Raw genomic sequence first — 23,848 nt, forward strand, 5'->3', positions numbered from 1 at the left:
GTCTTTAAGTTTTTAATCTCTACGATCGTTCTTTCATTGTAGGTGGAACTTGTATGCAGAATTTTTTATTGATAGAAGAAAATGTCTATAGTACATGTATGTTTATTTTTTGTGGATATCTTTAAATTGATCATTCTAGTGCCAGACAAATCAAAATTTTTTAAATTACATCGTGACAGTAATTCACAATTTTGACCAAATTTTGCCGTAAAAGCTCTGATTATTTCATTATTCTACAATAATGACATTGAAACTATAAATAGCTCATGGAAATGAGCACTGGATAATAACGTTGGTCGAAAATAAACCAATTAATTAAAATTTTCTGACAGTATATATTTGACCGTTGAAACGGGCTGCTGCTTTGTTGCCCGGGGCATACTGAATATATTACACAGTGTGTGCACATGCACGTGCTTCTTCAGCGCTCGCCGGATTAATTAACTCCTGGAACTTTGAAAATCCTATCACGGCGTAGAAAATTAGGATATTTTACTTTTCTTTAACAGATTTTCATCGGTAAGTTTTATTTTTTTTTTATACTTTGCTCTTAAAAATTAGTTATTGAAAGATACAAACTTTTTGAATGATATGATTTACTTTTTCAACTCGGCGTATGAAATCATAATTAAATTAGACTTTCTTTTTAATGAAAATTTTCCATATTCTAACGCACTCGCTTTGCTACTTTCTATTCTATATTTTTCCCCTTAACTTTAAATTTAATTTACACCTAGAGGGTTAACTGAAACACGGTTCAATATTTAAAGAAAAAAATATATACACATGTATAAAAATTAAAACAGTCTGCTGATGCATTAAAATTAATGTCTGACAAGAAAAATGAAATAAAGATTTAATAGAAAGTTGTTAAATAATGCGAGACTATTAATATATGTATCTGTATATACACGTATATGTATAACTGTGTCGATTTGATACGAATTTGTTCCCTGTAACTGACAGAGAAGCAGGTAAATTTATTACCTGACTTCACATGTAGCTACCTTTGATCTCATTACTCGTTATATTCAGGCCTCGAAAACTTAAAACTTTTACGAGTTGCTTTATTAATTAAAAAAAAACACATACGTTTGTCCACTTTTATATTTCCTTACTTTATGCGTGATAATTAACATTTTTTTAAAAATCTAATTTACTTTTCATGCTTTTCTATAATGATGAGAAAAAATTCATAAATTATGTGGCCAGACTAAATCATTTGGTCCCTTTGCCTTGTCGGTACAATTTCATAGAAGCACGGTCTCGCCTCTCATTAAATTTGCATTTATTGCTGTATAATATATAAAAGCATATCTTATATTGAAAATGCATTTCAGGCAGGGGGAACTAAAATTAACAGTTTTAATATTCATCTGTTCGCATTCGTATTTTTTGCACATTGTCATTTATTTTTAGAAAAAAATGAATGTTGATTGTAGCGATGCTGTATATATTACAGAGTTTCCGTTTTTGACAGTGAATGTCCCAGCTTTGAAGGTCAAGGCGTACCTGTGAAATCAAACCCAAACGCCCTAATGCCTTATTTATCACTCTTAGAGCTGAAAGAGGAAAGATCTTCAATCATTTTTTTTCCAAGAGACAAACTAAATACAGTTCTGCGCTCATTCCCCCACTACGGTTAAATTGTTGCATAATTCAGTTTGCAATTTCTACACTGACAGTGTCATTTGTTTTGAATGCACTCATGAAATTTAAATTAAAGTACATTGTCCCGACTCCACCTTGTGATAAATGGACAATAAAACCTCTTTTGTTTTTCGGAGAATGATAAAGCACCATTATTGTTGTTTACTGATGTCCTGTTCTCTGTCCTTAGTTCAGACAGAACTCGGAATTTTTCATGTGGATATACCTCTTTTATCTCCCAGAATCATATTTGTCAAAATTCTTGACATAGACATTTGTAGACATTCTGTTTATTCGGCTCGCATAAGGAAAAGAATTCGTTTCACTTGGAATTTATGATAACGAAATCAATTGTCAGTTATTTAAATGATAATTAAGACTATATCGTATGGGTTTGAAAAAGTACGCCTTAATAAGATTTTATAATTCAACAGATAGCACACAAAAAATCTACTTCTGATCATTAATTTTCCCGGTTTTGACCTTACCTAATAAATAATTAGCCTCAAAGTGGCACACAGTGATCTGTTGATTGATTGGTTTTCAAAAACGATACACATTTTTTGGTACACTGCATTTCCTTGAAAGACTCGCATCTTATAAATACAACTGTACAGCATAATTTTATAAAAGAATATTAAAATTCAAGTCAAGTTGTAAATGAATTTTCTGATCATTATAGGGCCGTTTCACAATTGTGACATCAATGATTTTTAAGTACCATTGTACCAAAGCAGCAAAAGACTACGTTTAAAGACTTAAAGCTTTGCGTACCACAAAGTTTAACATTCGGATATTCAAAATCTGTTTTGAAATATTTCTTTACGTTTTTTATCAGTCTTATTACTGTGGAATAAAAATTAACCTAAACACTGAACAGTCAACAAGTCCCGAGATATATATGTAGGTATATATTATTAGTGATCAAGGTAACAAACAGCGATAGATCTCATAAATACTTAAAATAATACAATTCTGTGAACAGGGCATAAACTCGGATCCACAGAAAGTCCAGGTGTTGTGGGTGTTCACGAGAAGTAAATATCACCTGTCGACAGACACCGGTCACACCGCCTGTGTATTTATCAAGTTGTCGGAACATTTCGTAGTCAAAATCATAGCAAAAGCAAAAGCCAATCAATTGATCTGAAACAAGCCCGTGTGCGTGCTTAAAATACAACCCTGTGATGCTATATTTTGCTAACAAGGTCGTTATAACGACCATAGAATTGACGAAATGCTGACATTAAACGTGATAGTTGAACCCTTGTTGCAACAACTTATGTGCGAGTAGCCTGCCTTGGTTACAAAAATGTTCATAAACGGAGCAATTTCTTGAGTAGCGATAAGTTGGGATATAATCACCATATTCAGGTGAAAATGGAATATTACTACAGTAACTGTAATAAGGAAAGTTAACGATGAAAAAGCTCTAATCATCTTGGTGGCTTTTGATATCTATAGTTACTGTAGTAAAATATTAGATTAAGATACAGGCGCCACGAGATATACGTACTATTCACAGGCACTTGTTTCGGGAATAAACTTTAACCCATAGTATAATAATAGCACAAGGTATCTAACTCCAAATTACACGGAGTACCCCCCTCCCTTAGAATCGCGCTCATTTACACATTCAGAGAAAAGGCAGTGGCAAACTGTTTATACCTATGTCATCTACGATAATTTATCTACACAACTATATATGGCTTGCTTGTCTTTGTTTTCTTTAATCTCCGTAAACAGCGTCAAAACTCTACTCGCCGAGTAGAAAAGTCGAACTAAACCATAAAACGGTATGTGCTAATCTCGGGCAAAGAGAAAAATTAAAGAATGCGTGGGTTTAAAAATTCAATTCCAGATTTTAAATATTGCATTGAATAAATAAAATTTCATAGTGTCTTATTTTCCATAAAAACACTGCGATGTTTTTCCGATGTAATTTTAGAAACAGATTTTTAGCCAATCACATTCGAGGTCTAATTCTTTGCTCGAGACTAGAACATACCATTCTATGGTTGAGTTTCACTTTCCACTCGGCGAGCAGAGTTTTGAAGCTGATTACGGAGATAAAAGAAAATAAAGACAAGCATGTCAGATATGGTTGTGTAGATAATTTATCGGAGAAGACATAGGTATAAACAGTTTACCCGTGCATTTCCTCTGAAAGTGTAAATGAGCGCGATTCTAAGGGAGGGGGGTACTCGGTGTAAATCGGAGTTAGATACCTTGTGTTATTATTATACTATGGGTCAAAGATTTATTACAGAAACAAGTGCCTGTGGTACTATTATGTAGTTCTTTCGTTAAGTGTTAAATTGATAAATACACCGTAGTTTTGTTTCACTTCAAAAGGCACGGTGCACTTCTTTTATTGCAAACTCGCGTAGACCATATGATTTCGGATTTTAATTAAGGTTTCAGGTTTAAGTAGAGTAAATGTGTACATTATATGAAACTAAATTTTTGCGAGGCAAGTTGCGAGACACAAATTTGCTAATCGTCATGTTTTTTTTGAATACAGACAATTCACAAAAAATCCTCATATTTCATATTAAATAAGCGAAACAGTAGGTTTTAAGCATATTGATGGACTTTAGAATTACAAAATATTTTCTATTTTAATGTATTCTAATGTTACAACCATATAGAAAATATAAGTCATGTAAAATGTTCTCATTTTTCTTCTCTACGGGCTCAATATATGAATAGCACCACAGGCGTATAATTTGCATACTTTTGAATTTCAATGCATTCTTGTTCTATGCAAATTACTCCTCTGTTGTCTGTTTGAATGTTTGAAGCAGCAAAAACTGTAGGTCAAAGAATTTTTGCCAATTTTACCACACATGATGTTTACCAAGAATATATGAAATTTAAGTAATATAACTTACTATGAAATTAATGTAATATAACTAACTAGGGTAAATTAATTAAATAAATTCAGAGAGATTATGAAATCTTCCTTCTATTCTGTCAAATTTTAAATGAAAATAATATACCTACTGATCTGAGGTAAATGATCCTCTTTAACGTCTAAGAACGGTCCAGTCTTCAGTGAGTGTCCTCGATATGTTTTCCCTTAATCCTTAAAGAATTATATCTGAAATCTTGTATTGCAAATTTTGACTTGCCCGCATCATGACAACGAGCACACGGCGGGTGTGAACGGTCGGCAGGGGGTGCTTCCTCCTCTATTGCACCTGATCCAACTTTTGATGATTTTAGAGGTCCTTGTATGCTCTGCTCCTGATTTGAATTGTGAGCTCCATTACTGTTCGATGTCCTAATTTTACGGCAGTAGTTTTTTTTAAAACAATGGCTATATAGTTTGGGGTATAAGCGCCAAGGTCATGATGTGAAAAAGGTGCATGTATAAGGCATGTCACCAACATTTCTAAACTGGTTGTATACGCTTTGCTTTAGAATATTTATTGAAATCCTGGTTCAAGTCTTCGACCTAAAATAAGTGCTTACTTCATTATATATTTGTTTATATAATGGAAGTGAAAATGAAGAATTAAAAGCCAGAACTGAGCAAAGTGTATCAAAAACAGACTGCACATGAAGGAACGTATGTGTGGCAACACGATGTTTACCTCAAAAAGAGGTTATATAATGTTTTGTAAAAAGAAAACAAAAAAAAAAATACGATAAATTTTCAATTATAGAGATGAGTAAATAAAATGCAAGACCTTGTAATACCTATAGAGAAAGAAGATGAATACTACTCTGTATTTATCTTTCTTCTTTAAACTGATTATAAACTAAAAATGATTTAAAAGTACTCTATTAAGTATAAAAGTATTCTATTTAAAAACTATTAAGCAACAATATTGTAAAAGACGTGTAATCTGGCAAAGATATTTGTACACAAACTCTTGTATGCCAATACATGATGCATAATTATACTTTTCATTATATATACAAGGCTATAAAAAAAGATTTTTTTTACCGGATTCCTCTAGTTAACTAGAACTTACAGCGCAATGTACGAAATGTGTCATATTTTTAACATTAATATAATTATTTGTCATGCGATTGCATTTCTTGAACAATAAATTCCCTTGAAATTGAGAATAGATATATTGCCTGAAAATAATGCACATTCCTAGAGGCCTCTAACAGAATTAGTAACAATGTAATAAGATACACCACCATCTTGTTACCACTTGTTACTATCCGTGATGTATGGGGATAATTAGTTGTAAGAATTAGTTAACCACATTCATTAGTATTAATAAATTCTACATTATTTTACTTGGTGGACTTTGTAATTATTTTTTGGAACCGTTTATTAATTTACAATACACTTTTTTGCACTTTATCAGCAAAAATATAGTACTCATTAACACATTGCGCATATCAAATCGTTATTAAGAATCCTTTTATAGCATAATACTAGTAGAAACTGGAAATCTGCTAAGATGAGAGAGAAGTTCTCCGTCATGCTTAAATATACCTTCTTCTTTTTTATATAATTCCGTATAAATTTTCTATATATTGCTAGCCTGTTCAGTTATCTTAATTTCGAATAAAATACGTACAAGATTGAAAATAATTTCTTTTATTTTTGTTCACTTTTGTGGCATTTTTGTTGTTTTTTTTCCCGTATCTCTTGTGTCCATGAATTTGAAGTAATCCACATCTTTGTTTTTGGCAAAGAATAACTTTTAGACTGATGATTTTAATCCACCTAAATAAGTATAATTTAAACGGGTTTATCAACTTTCACCATGGTCATTGAGCGTAGAGGAAACTATTAGAAATTTGATAAGTTAAGTGATATTCCCTTAGAATACATAAATTATTTAGAATATGATAGTACAAAAAGCGAAAGTAAGAATACAAAAATTGAAGTCAGTAATGTATTTGTCACTACGCAAGTTGATTCAATTAGATATTTTAGGAAAAACACTAAATAAAACCGTAAGCATTTCATTTCATTTTTAAAAAGGTTGTCCACAAATCACGTTTGGCAGCTTCTTAAAGATGCGTGGCTGTACTGACAATGCACAGGGACCGGTAACATACTGTGTTTGATTTTACGTTATCACTATATATATGCAAAAAAGGAAAGGGAAACAACGTCAGCCCGAATTTACACAGGATCGATCTCGGAAATATTTCGTATTTCATAGAAAAAAGAATGTAGCCAATTAAATTATAACTAGAAATCATACTACAATAAATATTCTTTAATAAAACAGAAACCTCGTTTATTTTTATAGCGTTTAAGTTGGGTAATACTAACTCGATATCCCGTTGTGCGAGTCGATGTACTTTAAGTCGTCCACTAAAACGAGGCAAAATTCGCACATTTTCTCCAGTTTTGAAGTCTTTCCGGAGATGGAAAACACAAAGTAAAGATCCAGCGTTCACAAAAATCATCTTTTTCTTTTGTTAATTGCAATTAAAAGGTACAACATCTCCGATTTGAATAAATACGGTAGCTTTTTAAGATCAGAGAGAGGCTCGAGCCCAGAACATACGACATTTTGGAAAAAAACATGACTGGTAAAAGGCGGAGCGTGATTGGTTAGATTTTTCTAGAAAAGCACCATTGAAAATCACATTCGCGTTAAATATTGGATGCAATGTTTAGCGAATTTAGTGGTTTTTTTAAACTACATCACTTGCATGACAGGATATCGTTTCTGCAAAACACAACTTACACGATTCTTAAATGACCGCGATGGTATTTTTATTAAAGAATGATTATTACTGAAACTATTAGAAATTTGAGACGTTATTTCACTAACTGCAAGGTATTTTATTGAAAACACGAGTCATTTTCAAAAATTGACCCTGTGTAAATTCGAGCTGACGTTGTTTCCCTTTCTCTTTTTGTATACATATAGTGATTACGTAAAATCAAATACAGTATGTTACAGGCCCCTGTGTGACAATGGTGCCTCAGTGTTGATTAGGTCAGATTAACCAATCAGTACACAGATGAAACGCAGTGCGACATCTCATCAAGCATAATAAAGTTATTATTTTATTTAACTTACAATTGAGTTTTGACCTTGATATCTACACATTTTAATTAAGAATTATTCAAAGTAACTGATCACTGAGAGTAGCTGATTGTTTGTTTGTCCTCTTTAGAATTTATGCATATTTCCTCGTCGTGGTCACATGACAAGAGAAGATGTGAACACATAATAATGCATAAAGGCCATAGTCTTCCACAGAAAAATCTTACTGCACTTTTAAATTGTTAATAAATTGTTTATATTAGCCGTTTTAGCAATATTTTTTCAATCTTACTGCAGTTACTAGACTATTATTCTTACCACGTGGACAAAGGACCACAAGTTACTGAGGTTTATCGTACAAGCAAATATTTTGTTCCGTAATTGTGCACCTAACAGATTTTTAAGCTTGAAGACAATTATGCCACTTTTGGTTTTTAGATCACATGAGCCATTCAGATGACCTATTCTATCCACCTGTTTTCGTCCCTCTTCGACCGTCTTCAGTTAATCTTTTGAACATTTTTCGCTTCTTCAGATTCCCTGCATCAATTTTAACCACTTTTTGCGAAAAACATTAATTAGAGAAGGGAAACAAAATATGAATTTCATAGTCCCTGTCCCTTGGATACTTAGTATGTGCAGCTCAAATTACTGGGATAAATGCAATTTTCCAAAATGTTCTTATTTTTCTCCTGGACATCAAGTAGTTGAGCTATTGTCACGAGCTAAACCCTCTATGAAAGTGTGAAACTTTGGGGTTCAGAAACAGGAGTTCCGTATGATCATGATGCCAAACGTCTTCTTTTTCTAGCAGATAAACTACTAGCTAGTACAGTAGAGTATACCAGTATGGTAATGATGAGCAAGGATTCGCTGTCAAAATTGTGAAACATACGGTTCCTACGTCAGGGTTCTGGTATATAGGGGGCTTTTGATTAACAATTTGTATCAATATTTTCTCATGTGTCATGCAATGAAAAATTTAAAGCACATACACTTAGTTATGATGGGCAATGGTGCCTTTCCAACATATTAACATATGTGGCGTCTGGAAATAAGTTAAGGACAGAAATAAAGAGATCAGACAAACAAAATGCATGTCTCCTTTCCATTTTTTATCTCTACTCTAAGGTACTCATCAGACAAACAAGTCTGAAGTTTTGGTCTTATAGCGGGGTCTTTTGAATATATAAAAACAAATAGTACATCCTTGAATATTTTCTACGCTTCGGGGAATGGGCAATAAAACGATGTTCTGGTAATAGAATGGGTATCTTTTGATAATAAAATAAAAATTCATTTCTTCTTCTCTGCCTCTAAGTAATCTAAAGCAAGCAGATTGAAAGTGATGAGCAAGTTTGCTTTTTATAATTATCAAATTGTGAATTTTACGGCGAGACTGTGTCAGTTCTACAATGTATAAGGAATAATATGCATTACTTTGAAAATCAGCTGTTCTACTTCAAGGCCTCCAGGAGACAATCGTAATACAAAGATGCAATAAGCAAGGACTATTTATAAGATTTGTGAAATTCTGGACCTTTGACCAAGTGTACAGGTGTGCCTGGCTCTGATAATTTGTATTATGAGAGAAATGATGCCCCTCTACTATTCAAATATGATAATTAATTACTGTCAATAGTGACATGTAATTGAAAGGTCCATGGAAAAAGAAATTTAAAAATTTTTAAGTAAATAGATATATAATAATAAAAAGTAATTTCATAACTTTTGATGGTCAGATGGACCTGTAAGTGATATTAAATAAATACAAAAGAGACAAAACTACCTTAATTATATCTAGTATGCAGTTGATTTTCTTCAAAGACTTAAAAAGATATGCAAATGGGAGATGGAGTGAGGGGTTTATAAATAGTGCTCTATCTCCGTTGTTTTGTTTAGGTTATATATTGGTAATTAAAAAGTGTAAATATAGGCAATTGAATAAAAGTTTAAGGTATCTTCCAAAGCATTAGACAATTTTTGGGGATCTCTGAACATCCCATATCTCTTGCCTTTGGGAAACATAGCTTCATCAATCAGGCTCTCCTTTATTTTATTTGATACATCTATGGATCCTTTCTTGTGTTGAAGTATGCTCAACTATGCGGAAGGTCATTTTGCCAAATATAAAGGTCAATATACATCAAGGAACATTTTTAAAAAACTGACCACAATTCTTGGACGATTTACGCTTGACATGGTCCATGAAGTTCGTGTCATGTTTTAACAGACAAAAGAAAGACAGAAGGGACGTGGTTCTGTGGTCATAAAAGTCCTATTTATTTGATTTGTATTCCGCTTGCAGCATTTGTTTTTCTATGTAAAAAAGTATATATTTACATATGTTTGATAAGGTTAGTGCAAAATTCATTCAATTTGTAATCAATGGCAACACAACTTACATTCTACTTGTTCTAGAGTCCAGTAGGTTAAATCAATTTTCCCGATAACTCCTTCGTATAATGAAACCAAGTTTACAACTTCTTTCACATACTTTTTCATTAATGACCATTACTTTTAAACTAAAGAGCATATTCCACACACCCCCCCCCCCCCTCATGGTTAAACAATGGCTAACTATAACCTATGAAATAATTTCTCTTTGAATTATATTTTTCAATGAGAAAAATATTTGCTGCAAGCAAATTGCAAAGCAAATGCTTTTGATTTTTACCGTTGAAGCTGCACAAAAGCTACAGTTTTAACGGTTAAACAATAAACACTGTATTCATTTTGACTAGCTAGATCATTTGAACGTTAATCTATCCTAGGAATATTGGTCAAACAGTTTTCTGAAAATCCTGTGAAGTTGCTTGACATTGATGCCTGGCATAACGACCTTCGGGCTATTTATATTTTTGTATGTTATCCTTGTATATTCTTTAATGAATAACACATTTTTTTCAATGCCATTATGAGCTTTATAAAATTTTGAACACAATCACAAAAAAATGTTTGAATGAAAATAAAGAAATTAAAAATTGTTTTTTTTTAAATGCCAGTCAGTGTCGGCTGTATTATGACAATGACAAACGAGAGAAAAAGTGATGTTTTTATTGAAATATGGTTCGTTGGCGACAAACCCTATTATTCTTCTCTCCTTTCTCTTGAAAGTGCAAAAAATCCTTGTGGCTTCCATATTTCTAAGCCTTTATATAAGAACATTTTTGCTATAACTGTAAAGGGATATAAAGATAAAAATTGTCAAATTTAGATTCTTTCAAAACTTCGATGGTTCCTGTTGATAAAATCTAAGTTCTACTTTGTATTTTGTATACTAATTAACCCTCCTTTTCATGTTTTTATTCCTTTTACACTTGAACAGCAATTTGCATATTTTACTCCCACATTCTATAAAACTGATTTTGAAGAGTAGATCTATCTGAGAATTAAACTCGACACGGTACAGTACTTTAAAACAGGAAAACGTTCAATAAACGACTTCAAAACTGACAGCTATTAGTTTCCTCCTTATTCAAATTGCAAACTGTAATGAATGACATAAAAACATGCAAATTTTAATCATTCAATGCATATCAAGGTTTCATTAAGTTAATAGAAGTTAACGAAATCCTTGAGGGCATTCTTTTTTTTTTTTTTTTTTTTTACAAAAAAATTACTTTATGGTTTAATTCATTACAGTGCAATTTTTTTTTGTTTCTTAGAAATAAATATTGGGTGATAATTTTTTTTTTCATAGTCAGTATCAATAATACAAAAATGCAGAACTAGCATGACAGTAGATCGAAAATCGTCTTTTTAAAATATACTAATAACAAACCTTTTTAACTTTACAGACATGAAGGGGATATATGGTGCTCTAGTGTTATGTCTTTTCCTCTCCATGGTGGCTTTCGGTTTACAAATTGCTGCCAGTGTCACCAAAGGTTGGAAGATTATTGAGGGTGAACATTTAGTCCAAAGGTCACCTTGGGTGACGCCAGCCATGTTTAAAATGGAAGAAAATGAGAATAAACATGTGAGTTTCACATTTTTGTGTTAGAAATACAGCGTCTGTGTGTCATTGGTGACACGTGACATCACAATACATTTTTGTAAGAATGATTAAATACTAAATTTTGAATATTTCATCAGAGACAAAGAGTGTATTTTCCTATGTAAAAGTATATAAATTGATACCTTGTTATATTTCAGGCCGCCATACATGTAGGGGTCTGGGGACTAACAATCTGTGTCAGTGGACGATGTATTGACATTGATGACTATAGGCCCGACCCAAGCAAACTTATTAAATATTTTGAAGGTACAAAGACACCATTAACCGTAATTATTCATCACATAAACTAAAGAATGCGTTTTGCATAACACTTTAGTCGTTTATATTTTTTCAGCTATTATATTTCTCAAAGGATCGAAGTCCAGAAAATAAGACAACATGGATCAACTTTCAATAAAAAATGATAAAAGAATCTTTAAAAATTAGAGTTAACCTTTATTAACACAATAAGAATATGCGTATCTTAATTTTTTAATCTCTGCAGGAACGCCCAGTGAAATACAGGCTTTATCCGTCTTTGGCTGTATGGTGGCTGGAGTTGCCGTTCTTTGTTTCTGGCCTTTCTTCCAGACTCTGGACCAAAAGAGGAATTGTTACGGAATTTACGTGTCTACACTTCTTTTTATGTCAGGTATAATTTTTATGTATAAAATACATATTTACTTTGCTGAAATATAAGCGATTATTGGGCGAAAGTATGAAAACGGAATAGAGGGCGAGGCTTGCCGAACCATCTGTCATGTCGACCCAGTACCATATGTTCATCTGGTCTTTGACCGCTAATCTATTACTCTGGTTGCAAGTGTTTAGATATGAAACTTTGCTTCAACACGGTCAATAGATTCGGCGAATAAAATACTTCTATTTAGCCAATCATTTGTTCTATGAAGCTTTATCTATTTTTATAGGGTTAGCCTGCTTGGCTCTAGCTTACATAATGTACCAGACTGTTGAATCCATAGAAGATCTTTACATAGACCGGAAACAGAAAATCAAAACATCATTTCCGTATTCTTTCATCTTGCTACTCATTGGGTTTGTTGCCTCGTTCGCTGGATGCTTGACTTCAGCAATCGCAGTCTGTAAGCTGAGTCAGGATATAGAACACGAGGAAAAGTTGCGGATTGAACGAGAAAGAAAAATGGACAAAGACGACATCTTTGCACAACATCATATCATCTCGAAATCAAAGACACAAAGACCCGCAGTATCAATGAAAAACCAAGAGCAAGTTGTTTATTCCATTCATCTATAAACAGCCTCGGCTTTGCGTAGCTGAATATTCATTAGGATTTTATAATTTTATTTTTTTAAATTCGGTTTACTTCAATTTCTGAAAAAAAGAAGACCATCAAACATTTGGTCGCTTATCTTTAGTATTTTCGCTGATGATGACTACTACGGTCTTAGACACTAACTGTACTTCAATGATCCGAAGATACTTTTTGTGTGTATGTGAAAGCCAGTCCAGTTTATAGATTGTCTTGCATTTGTTATATTTTTTCGTATGATATAAACTGATCTTATTGATGTTCATGAGGAAATTGAAAAAAAAATGTGTACAACTTCACATTTTCTTGCTTTTTAATGTCAGTTTTTATAACATAGAAACTCAATAGACGGAAGAATTCTAATATGACCATTGTGTTGGTACAACATTTATATTCAAGATTAAAAAAACAACTTTGTTATTATTTGTGCTCATATTGAAAACTGATTTTTCTTGCCTGACTTTGCATGCCGTTTAAATGAAGAAACGTCAACTTTGAAGTATAATTCAAGTTCTGTATTATGTGCGGTGGAGGCCTGTTTATTGTTTTGAGGAATGATAACTGTTATACATGTATAAATGTCTAATATTGACGTGAACGCATATCTCAACGTTTACATGGAAGTTTGAATGTTATATTATTTTTTATGATTTTTTTTGGTACATTTTCGTGACCATATATGCGGCTTTTTGACGATATTATTAGATTATTCCAATACGATGTGTATAGTAGGAAATCAGTTCTGTTATACAGGATGTACGGTTGACTTGTACAGTACTCTTGTTTACGTAGACAAAGTGAATATTTTTGTATATCACAGTTATTGTCGACTATGACATTTTGATGGATATGTTATATAATTCTTTTCTTGATTTTGGCTAGTCTTTACTGTAATAAAAGTATTGAAAAAAATTCTTCTTTGTCGTAAAACGCAGATTAAACTGGCTTTTATTGAACTGTTGACTTTGAGGGAAACAGTCAGAAAAATATCCTTATTCCTGCTCCCCCCCCCCCCCCCCCCAAAAAAAAGAACAGCATTTTACAAAGTTACTTGAAGGGTCAGGGGCCTGCTTAACAAAAGAACTTTCGAGTAAGACCAAACAAATTAGGTAAATTGTAAAATTTTGCAGAATCACGCCAACAGTTTGACTGCAGGTGTTAAGTAGATATGTAAAGATTGCATTAGTTTTGGCCCCGTCCCTCAGCCTTCATGTGTGCAGGGGCCATGTATTTCACATTTACTCCACTTTACTTATACCATGTCAAATTTGGTTGAAAATGTTTCGGTGATTCCAAAAATAGAGCTAAAAATGTTCAAAAGTTTTCGACCGATTAACGATGTACGACGATAGACAAAAACACTTCAGATAGCAAGGTGTTACCTGAGTGACCCAATTAAGTGACCTAAAAAGCGAAATTAATCGAAAAGAATTAGTTCTGTGGATTCTGTTATGATGTTAGATCTCGATTCATCTTCATACAGAAAATGAAAGAAAAAGTGAGCTAGCTCACATACCCCACGCTCCCCCAAAACTTGACGGTGAAACACATAATGAAAGGCACAGCTAGTGCACTTTAAATACATAGTATAGATCAAAAAGGGCAATAATTGCAAAAAAATCTTCACATCAAAATGTCTTGCATATGAGGACATTTAAATGTGGAGTGAAGTTTCTAGATAAATAATGGAATCAAAATTTCTTGGCATTATACAAATCCAAACATTAATTTGAAGTGGTTGGGGGGGGGGGGGGGGGGGTGAGAAATTTTCTTGAATAATAGGCAAAACTCTTTGGGATAAAATAATGGAATATGTCCTAAATATCTGCATAGGTTGACGAAACTATGTACAACAGTTTAAGAGGAGTGGTGCTGACAAACTGTTCATCTGTATATTCAAAATATGGCCAAAAACCTAAGTTTTTAGTGCGGGAAGTCCCGGAAAAAATAAAGGAATCCGAATTTCCTGGTAATATGCACATCTACATATTGTGTCCTAAATATCTGCAAAGTTTAACGAAATTCTGTGCAGCGGTTTAAGAGGAGTTGCACTGACAAACTTTTCATCTCTATGTAAAAGGTATGGCCACAATCCTAAGTTTTTAGTGCGAAAAGTCCGGAAAAAATAAAGGAATCGGAATTTCCTGGTAATATGCACATCTACATATTGTGTCCTAAATATCTGCAAAGTTTAACGAAATTCTGTGCAGCAGTTTAGGAGGAGTTGCGCTGACAAACTGTTCATCTCTATATTCAAGGTATGGCCAAAAACCTAAGTATTTAGTGCGGAAAGTCCTGGAAAAATAATGGAATCGGAATTTTCTGGGAATATGCACATCTACATATTGTGTCCTAAATATCTGCAAAGTTTGACGAAATTCTGTGCAGCGGTTTATGAAGAGTTGCACTGACAAACAGTTCATCTCTATATAAAAGGTATGGCCAAATGCCTAAGTTAAAAAGTGCGGAAAGTCCCGGAAAAAATAATGGAATCGAAATTTCCTGGTAATATGCACATCTACTTATTGTTTCCTAAATACCTGCAAAGTTTGACGAAATTCTGTGCAGCGGTTTATGAGGAGTTGCGCTGACAAACTGTTCATCTCTATATTCAAGGTATGGCCAAATGCATAAGTTAAAAAGTGCGGAAATTCCCGGAAAAAATAATGGAATCGGAATTTCCTGGTAATATGCACATCTACACATTGTGTGCTAAATATCTGCAAAGTTTGACGAAATTCTGTGCAGCGGTTTATGAGGAGTTGCGCTGACAAACTGTTCATCTCTATATTCAAGGTATGGCCAAATGCCTAAGTTAAAAAGTGCGGAAAGTCCCGGAAAAAATAATGGAATCGGAATTTCCTGGTAATATGCACATCTACACATTGTGTCCTAAATACCTGCAAAGTTTGACGAAATTCTGTGCAGCGGTTTATGAGGAGTTGCGCTGACAAAAAAAGAGGACTGACTGACTGACTGACGGACGGGTCAAAAACATTATACCTCCCGCAACTAGTTGCGTGGGGTATAATAATTTCCATCTAAGGTGACGAGTTGTCTCGATCGTATCGACACACTTTATCATGTCCTCTGATTTCCGTCTTCATCTATTACCTTAGGTGACTTGTAGTTCAGCGTCACAATAATGACTCGTGGTTATATTGCTTGAACCTCAATCAATTTTCAATTTTGCTTATCTTCATTATTTTCATTTTATTTTTTGCAATTCAGAACTCAAAAGAGATCAAATTTATGCGAATGTAATTTTTCACTATTTTAAAGTCACAGTAGAAGCTTATTTATAATTCACTATTATTGAACCCATCAAGGGGAAAGCCTGCATTTTTTCTATGAAATATAAATCTAATTCATATTGGACACAGTCTTATTACTTATGTATCTTCAAATATTGGCTTACTATGTTCGACGGTGTTTTTTTTCCTTTATAAAAGTACACGACACATAATAACTGAAAAACTTTTTAAATTAGCAAAGAGAGATAACTCTATTACAATCAAATTTATAATATTTTTATTATGGTTTGATCACAAATTTATTTGAAAGACACCAAAATGAATACCTATACATGCATGTAAAATAAATGAATGGACGGTAAAGAATGCAAACTTGAGATATATGGTATATGTAACAAACTTATAAGCTTAGAATCAAAATAAATATACAGGCAAAAGAAATCTATGTACATCATAAAAAACATTGCGTTGAAGATAAATGTCTGTTAATTTGACTAAACGTTGATAATTGAATACAACTGATCTATATCAGAATTTTAAAATTGTATTTAATATTGACACGAGCATCCACCAAGTCTAGATTGCATTTAGAAACTCACTGGATCTATAGAGGACCCCAGAGTTCACAAGAAAGCAACAGAAAGCATGATTATACATAAATTAAACTCTGAAATTACTGGTTGATCCTGAAAATCAGAAATCGTTGTCTACATACAAAGCATTTGCAATATCTTAATCCAAGCAAATTATTCTCTTGATGGTGAATTTCTGTGCGTGTGTTCCAGTCTCTTTTCATCAGCATACGTACTTCTTCTAAGCGTCGCATATACACTGCAAAAATAAGTAATTTATAATAGGTCTACATTTACGTTCTATTTATTTGGCCAAGTTAATGTAGAATTAAAAGATTACTTTTTGTCCCCCGCTTGAAAAGTGGGGGATATTAATTTGGGTTTGTCCGTCCGTCCGTCCGTCCGTCCGTCTGTCCGTCCGTCCGTCCGTCCGTCTTTCTGTCTGTCTGTAACGCTTTCGTTTCCACACGATATCTCGAGAACCCTTTGAGCTTTTGCAATGAAATTTCGCATAGCAACTCCCTATGGACTAAAGAAGACCCCTATTGATTTTGAGGTCAAAAGGTCAAAGGTCAAGGTCATAAATAAGCAAATTCTGTCTGTTAAAACACTTTCGTTTCCACACGATATCTCTAGAACCATTTGAGCTATAGAAATGAAATTTTACATAGCAACTCCCTGTGGCCTAATGAAGACCCCTATTGATTTTGAGGTCAAAAGGTCAAAGTTCAAGGTCGTAAATTTATACATTCTCTCTGTGTGTAACACTATCATTTCCGGGCGATATTTCAAGAAGAATTTTAGCTTATGCAATGTAATTTTATACCAAAACTCCCTAGGACGTCTCTCGCCCCTATCAAAGTGCTCCGCCCCGTTTGTTTTATTAGTATTTATAGTATTACATGTCGCTATTTTTAGCGCAGGGGCATGAGGAGAGTTATTGCGTATAAAACAGGTTCTCGGCAGACTTTATGTTCTTATTACATCTATTAGAACTGTTTAATAATGGCTAAATAAATCAAACACCATGGATTTTGTAAAATTTTGAGAATACCGAACATGAATGTACACATGTATGTGACTTAAGTTCTGCATATACTTGACATACTTTAAAGCGATTACGTGGTGTAGTGGTTATGTCTCTCGCTTCACATGCGTGAGGTCCCGGGATCGAATCTCGGTCGATCCTGTCTTTTTTTTTTCTTTTTAAAAAAAATACTTTTCCTTTTTAGCTCACCTGAGCCGAAGGCTCACATGAGCTTTTCTGATCAAAATTTGTCCGTCGTCTGTCGTTGGCGTTGTTGTCGTTGTCGTTGGCGTTGTCGTTGTCGTAAACTTTTCACATTTTCATCTTCTCAAGAACCACTGGGCCAATTTCAACCAAACTTGGCACAAAGTATCCCTAGGTGAAGGGAATTCAAGATTGTTTAAATGAAGGGCCACGCCCTCTTCCAAGGGGAGATAATTATGAATTAGTGAAAAATTAATAGCATTTTTAAAAAATCTTCTTCTCAAGAACCACTGGGCCAGGAAAGATGAAACTCATGTGGAATCATCCTCAGGTAGTGTAGATTCAAGTTTGTTCAAATCATGACCCCCGGGGCTAGGGTGGGTTTTGGCCGACCAAAGTTTTACATAGGAATATATAGGAAAAATCTGTAAAAATCTTCTTCTTAAGAACCACTGGGCCAGGAAAGATGAAACCCATGTGGAATCATCCTCAGGTAGTGTAGATTCAAGTTTGTTCAAATCATGACCCCCGGGGCTAGGATGGGGCCAAAATGGCCGACCAAAGTTTTACATAGGAATACATAGGAAAAATCTTTAAAAATCTTCTTCTTAAGAACCACTGGGCCAGGAAAGATGAAACCCATGTGGAATCATCCTCAGGTAGTGTAGATTCAAGTTTGTTCAAATCATGACCCCCGGGGCTAGGGTGGGGCCAAAATGGTCGACCAAAGTTTTACATAGGAATATATAGGAAAAATCTTTAAATATCTTCTTCTTAAGAACCACTGGGCCAGGAAAGATGAAACTTGTGTGGAATCATCCTCAGGTAGTGTAGATTCAAGTTTGTTCAAATCATGACCCCCGGGCTAGGGTGGGGCCAAAATGGCCGACCAAAGTTTTACATAGGAATATATAGGAAAAATCTTTAAAAATCTTCTTCTTAAGAACCACTGGGCCAGGAAAGATGAAACTCATGTAGAATCATCCTCAGGTAGTGTACATTCAAGTTTGTTCAAATCATGACCCCCGGGGCTAAGGTGGGGCATAAATGGCCGACGAAAGTTTTACATAGGAATATATAGGAAAAATCTTTAAAAATCTTCTTCTTAAGAACCACTGGGCCAGGAAAGATGAAACTCATGTGGAATCATCCTGGGGTAGTGTAGATTCAAGTTTGTTCAAATCATGACCCCCGGGGCTAGGGTGGGGCCAAAATGGCCGACCAAAGTTTTACATAGGAATATATAGGAAAAATCTTTTAAAAATCTTCTTCTCAAGAATCACTGGAATTGGAAAAATGAAACTGATGTGGAATCATCCTCAGTTAGTGAAGATTCAAGCTTGTTCAAATCATGACCTCTGGGGCTAGTTTTGGGCCCAAAATGGCTGACCAAATTTGTACATAAGGATATATAGGGAAACCTTTTAAAATCTTCTTTTCAAGTACTTCAAAGCTATGATTAGTGATATTTTTCTATTTATATGGAATCATCCTCAGGTAGTGTAGATTGTACATTGTTCAAATCATAACACCCAGGAGGGTTAAAATTCAAGCCCCCCCCCCCCTCCCTCAGTAAACTTTCAGTTTGATCTGATCTGTGCTTTTTCCTAGTAGATGTGCTCAGGTGAGCGATGTGGCCCTTGGGCCTCTTGTTTATTAAATGATAGTATTCAGCATGTGAAATAAAAAAATTATGAGGTTATGAAATCATCATTACAGTGTGATAAATATTCCATATAAAAAGAATCTTCTATACACATAATAAAGAATAAGCAATCAAATCTTTATACGCATATTGACAATCATGTATTTTATTTGCTTGAGTATACATGTACATATATACATTTAATAATTCTACAAATTCAGTCAGGGGGATCCGACTTCTTCCCTAAGCGGGGGACACGAATTCTCTGAATTAGCTTGTTGGGACAAACGGTGGATACCGATAATCGGCAGATTTTTCTTACATAAAGAATTATTAATGTTTTACCTTAATATATATATTTTTCCAATTTAAATTTTTAGGAAATTATATGTTGGAATTTTAACATTATTGACAATGAGTAAATACGTTTTATGACTTCAAATTTTTTTTCCAAACGTATCAAACCACAAAGGTTATTGATTAACGTGTCTGCTCTTTTTACGATTCGTTTTGCTTAATGACGTTGTTTGTCATCTTCACATTTAATATGACGATTGGGTACTTGTTAATTGGTAGATATCAGTTAATTGAGAAGGGCCTTGATAGATTGATTGGAAGATGTTGACTGATATACATCCTACATGATATATTGGTAGATTTTGATTGTAAGATGCTGACATCAGATGTTGTAAGTCATGGCTTTTGTAAGATACTGCAGATGTCCTGATTGAACATGTTGAGTAGATATTTATCTGATATCATAAGATACTGATCAGTGGATAGTATAAAATAGGCATCTAATTGTATTTGCTGATTTTGGCCATTCTATTGATAGATTTGATTGGAAGTTGTGGCTATACTTACCATACCAATCCAAACGAAGATCCAGGGCCAAAACAGTAAACATATGACCAGATTTAGACAGGTTTCTTCGTGGAATCTGTTAATAAAATTGCTATGTTTACGCCCAGCTCCTGTGACATTTTACCATCAAGATAAAGAATTCTCAAATTACAGTTTCTTTCTATTATGAAAAAAATTCTATTCTTACAAAAAATTAAGTAGTCCGTAATACATATTTTCCAAAATATCATGAAGTCAATTTCAAAAATAACCTTTTCTTTTTAAATAGACACAAGATCATTAAAAGCAATTACTAAGTCATTTCATCATATGGTCTTGCCACGTAACTAGACTTTGATTTACCAGTTTAATAAGTATCTCTTTGAAATTCCGGAAAATATTTTGTTTAGTCACCCGTACAAATAGTCAACAACAGTTTTATTCAGCTTATGACGCCGACTATTAAAGACTTTCAAATAAAAAAAAAACTTAACTTGGAACTATTCAATTGTTAACCGGTCGAGCAATTGGAATAATCTAAAGCCCAAGTTTATTTTAAATTCAAGTTTGAAATAGGAAATAACTTAATAAGCATATTTGTAAATGAACTTTCATAGAAATGTAGACTTTCGTGTGGAAAGAATCTTTTTCTTATAAATTGTTTGTGATAATAGTGTGTCGGCGAAATAAGGTCATCTCCAAATTTTTATTTCCAGAATGTCAGTATAATTATGGCGTATTAATTCTTGTGAAAAGAAAAAGGACAAAAGTGTTTGAGGAGTAGTGCATTTTAAAGGATTTCGTGCATAATTTTTGCTATCTTGAGTACCCGTTTGTCTTTGTTTAGTATGCATGCCATCATCGTTCGTCGGAGTCTATTTAAATTTTCAAGGTTTATTATAATGAATACAAGTGTAGTCTAGTCGACGACAAAATTATGTTTCAATTTTTATTGAAATCAGACATAACTGGTAAGCAGAAGGTCTACCTTTTTTGAGAATTTTTTTTTGAGTTCACAACGAAACTCGTTGTTGTTCATTTAAATTCAATTTTCTATATGTGGGATATAGTTTTACCATTTTTAGAGCAATGTTTGAATGATTGATCACAAATATAACCAAGACCACACTGTCAATATCAAAAAGCAATGCATAAACATTTATTTTGGCATGTTCTAGCGTGTCATTTTAAATATTTAATAATGGATAGAATTAGCAACGGTTACCGTAGGAGGAGCAAAAATTGAAGAAAAAAAAAATGTTTACAACTGCAATGGAAAAACTTTACTACCCCATCAGCTCCGTTGGTCTCTAACCACCGAATGTTAAAGAAGGATTTTCAAAATTTGCATCTTGACCCTGCTATATAAACAAATCTTGAACTTTCTACATTAACCAATCACCTTTTCTTACGTTCCTGCACGACCACTCCGCCACCCCCTCCTTGCACTACCACAACGTTGGACTGTTGATGAGTGGTTGGGGCCCCATACCCTGGTTGGGGATACCCATAACCGCCTGGGGGTTGTCCGTATCCAGGTTGTGGCTGTCCGTACCCGGGCTGGGGCTGACCATATCCTTGTTGTGGGTGACCATATGGGGGAGGGGCGCCCCCAGGTGGTGGATATGCTGGCTGCAATAAAAGTAGCTTAATTTCGTTTGCTTTTTGTTAATACATGTGAAGTTTTATCAATATAGTACCATGAAATAAGAAAATGTTAAATCCTAGCAGATGTTCAATGGCCTTAAGTGCCGAGTATAGGACAAAATTTGCAGCTCTCCTACGGCAATTGCACGTGGTGGCGTCTCCATACGAGTGAAAAATCCTTTCTTGAGAGGGACGTTAAACAACATACATGTACAAACAAAATTGAGGGGTAAAGACCAGAGTTATATTGTACTCTATTTATAAGTCTCAAATGTGTCTCCCCTGTTGGCTCACCTATTTGTAAGTTTTGATTACACGTAAAATAGGACTTGTCCAAGACTTGCTCAGTCACGTCTAATCCCTGTCTCAGCGTATCCTTAGTCTAGTTCCGCAGCGCAAATTCTAACCATTCTACTTGACTATCTATTGGCTGTTTCACTGCGCTCATTTTATACGTTCCTAATTTGTATACTTAATTCTCCTTGGCTATAAACTTAATGTAATTTTTGTCTACTAGAGAATTCCTAATTTGTATTCCGAATGACCTTTGATCATCACAAGTGCATTAGTAAAATTTGGTTATAAAAACTCACCCAATCCTGTCTATTTTGTCTAAAATGTTAACATTGTTTGATTTTCTGAACTACTTAATTAATTGCCTGTATTTTATTGGTTCTCATTTCCAAATCAAATATTGTTTCAAACAAAAATTTAACATGAACTGCTGCTTTGACTTTTAGCAGTCCTTGACAAAGTAAAATTCAATTCATATTAAGAACGCGGATGTTTAAACTTCTTTCTTATTAATATTCGTCATGTTTGATTAAATGGTAGGTGTTATTCAAAGTCTATGTACCAAAGAAATTTGATTGTCTATTTAAATGCCGTGGATCATGTACCAAATATATATACTGCAGGACTTAAACTGTTCACTCTGTTCTTTGTTGGCAGCCATGGTTAAATAAACTTATTTGAATAGACCAGATAATGTGGCATGCTTCCACATAAGGTCACAGAAACAATAGATAGACAAGTAAAAAGTCCTTGTAGAATAATATGAAAGACAGATCTAACATTAATTGTATTTTTCATAAATATTCTGTTTTGCAAGTTTGTCAAATTGATTTAATCTTTATTCAATTGATGAAAAATAAAACATAGTTTCATTATTTTAGACGTAGACAAAATTTATTATACTTACGTTTGACATCTTCTAAACACGATTTAATACTGTAATTAAAAATCAGTATTCCTATACTATTTTGTTCACAAAATATATATGATCTGACAGACTTTCTTAAGTGATTAATATTTTGAGCTTCCCATTTAATTGTTAACAGTATAATGATTTCAAAATGTCGCAAAAATTACAAATAAACAAAATTACCTTTGCCGGTGCTAGGGAATTTAAACTTAATATGGCCGATGTTTATGTCTAAATGCGCAAAGGGATTTAAATCCCCCGACTTCGCGGATCTACGTGGTAAAATTAGGTGCTGGTTACTTTAAACTTCCGTCCGATTTTATTTAGAACTTTTCATTTTATTATTGATTTTTTAAAATATTACGTGCGCTTTCCAGATCAAAGAAAGTCCAACGCCCGTCTGTCATCTGTACACTTTTAACAATTCGTCTTCTCAAGGACCCATGGGTCAATTTCATCCAAACTTGTCACAAAGCATTTTCGGTAAAGGGAATTATTTCAGGTTAAGCAGCAAGTGTCACATCCTTTT

At 33.8% G+C, this 23,848-nt stretch overlaps 2 protein-coding genes across 2 annotated transcripts; one reads left to right on the plus strand and one right to left on the minus strand.

Moving 5' to 3' along the window:
- The first annotated feature begins 356 nt into the window (after positions 1–356).
- LOC134238407 (uncharacterized) lies at positions 357–13,835 on the plus strand. Its single transcript, XM_062720534.1, has 5 exons — positions 357–519; positions 11,432–11,613; positions 11,790–11,898; positions 12,137–12,283; positions 12,561–13,835. The coding sequence occupies exons 2-5, from the start codon at positions 11,434–11,436 to the stop codon at positions 12,905–12,907; spliced, it is 783 nt and encodes a 260-aa protein (XP_062576518.1). The 5' UTR covers positions 357–519; positions 11,432–11,433; the 3' UTR covers positions 12,908–13,835.
- Positions 13,836–16,437: 2,602 nt separating this feature from the next.
- LOC134238413 (postacrosomal sheath WW domain-binding protein-like) lies at positions 16,438–23,582 on the minus strand. Its single transcript, XM_062720540.1, has 5 exons — positions 23,503–23,582; positions 23,317–23,345; positions 21,871–22,100; positions 20,490–20,565; positions 16,438–17,008 (listed from the first exon to the last, which is right to left on the minus strand). The coding sequence occupies exons 2-5, from the start codon at positions 23,323–23,325 to the stop codon at positions 16,991–16,993; spliced, it is 333 nt and encodes a 110-aa protein (XP_062576524.1). The 5' UTR covers positions 23,326–23,345; positions 23,503–23,582; the 3' UTR covers positions 16,438–16,990.
- Between the last annotated feature and the right edge of the window lie 266 nt (positions 23,583–23,848).

This window comes from Saccostrea cucullata, unplaced genomic scaffold (assembly GCF_032062105.1).
Source record: "Saccostrea cucullata isolate Sc308-1 unplaced genomic scaffold, CSIRO_AGI_Scuc_v1 ctg607, whole genome shotgun sequence".
In the NCBI taxonomy this organism is placed as follows: domain Eukaryota; kingdom Metazoa; phylum Mollusca; class Bivalvia; order Ostreida; family Ostreidae; genus Saccostrea; species Saccostrea cuccullata.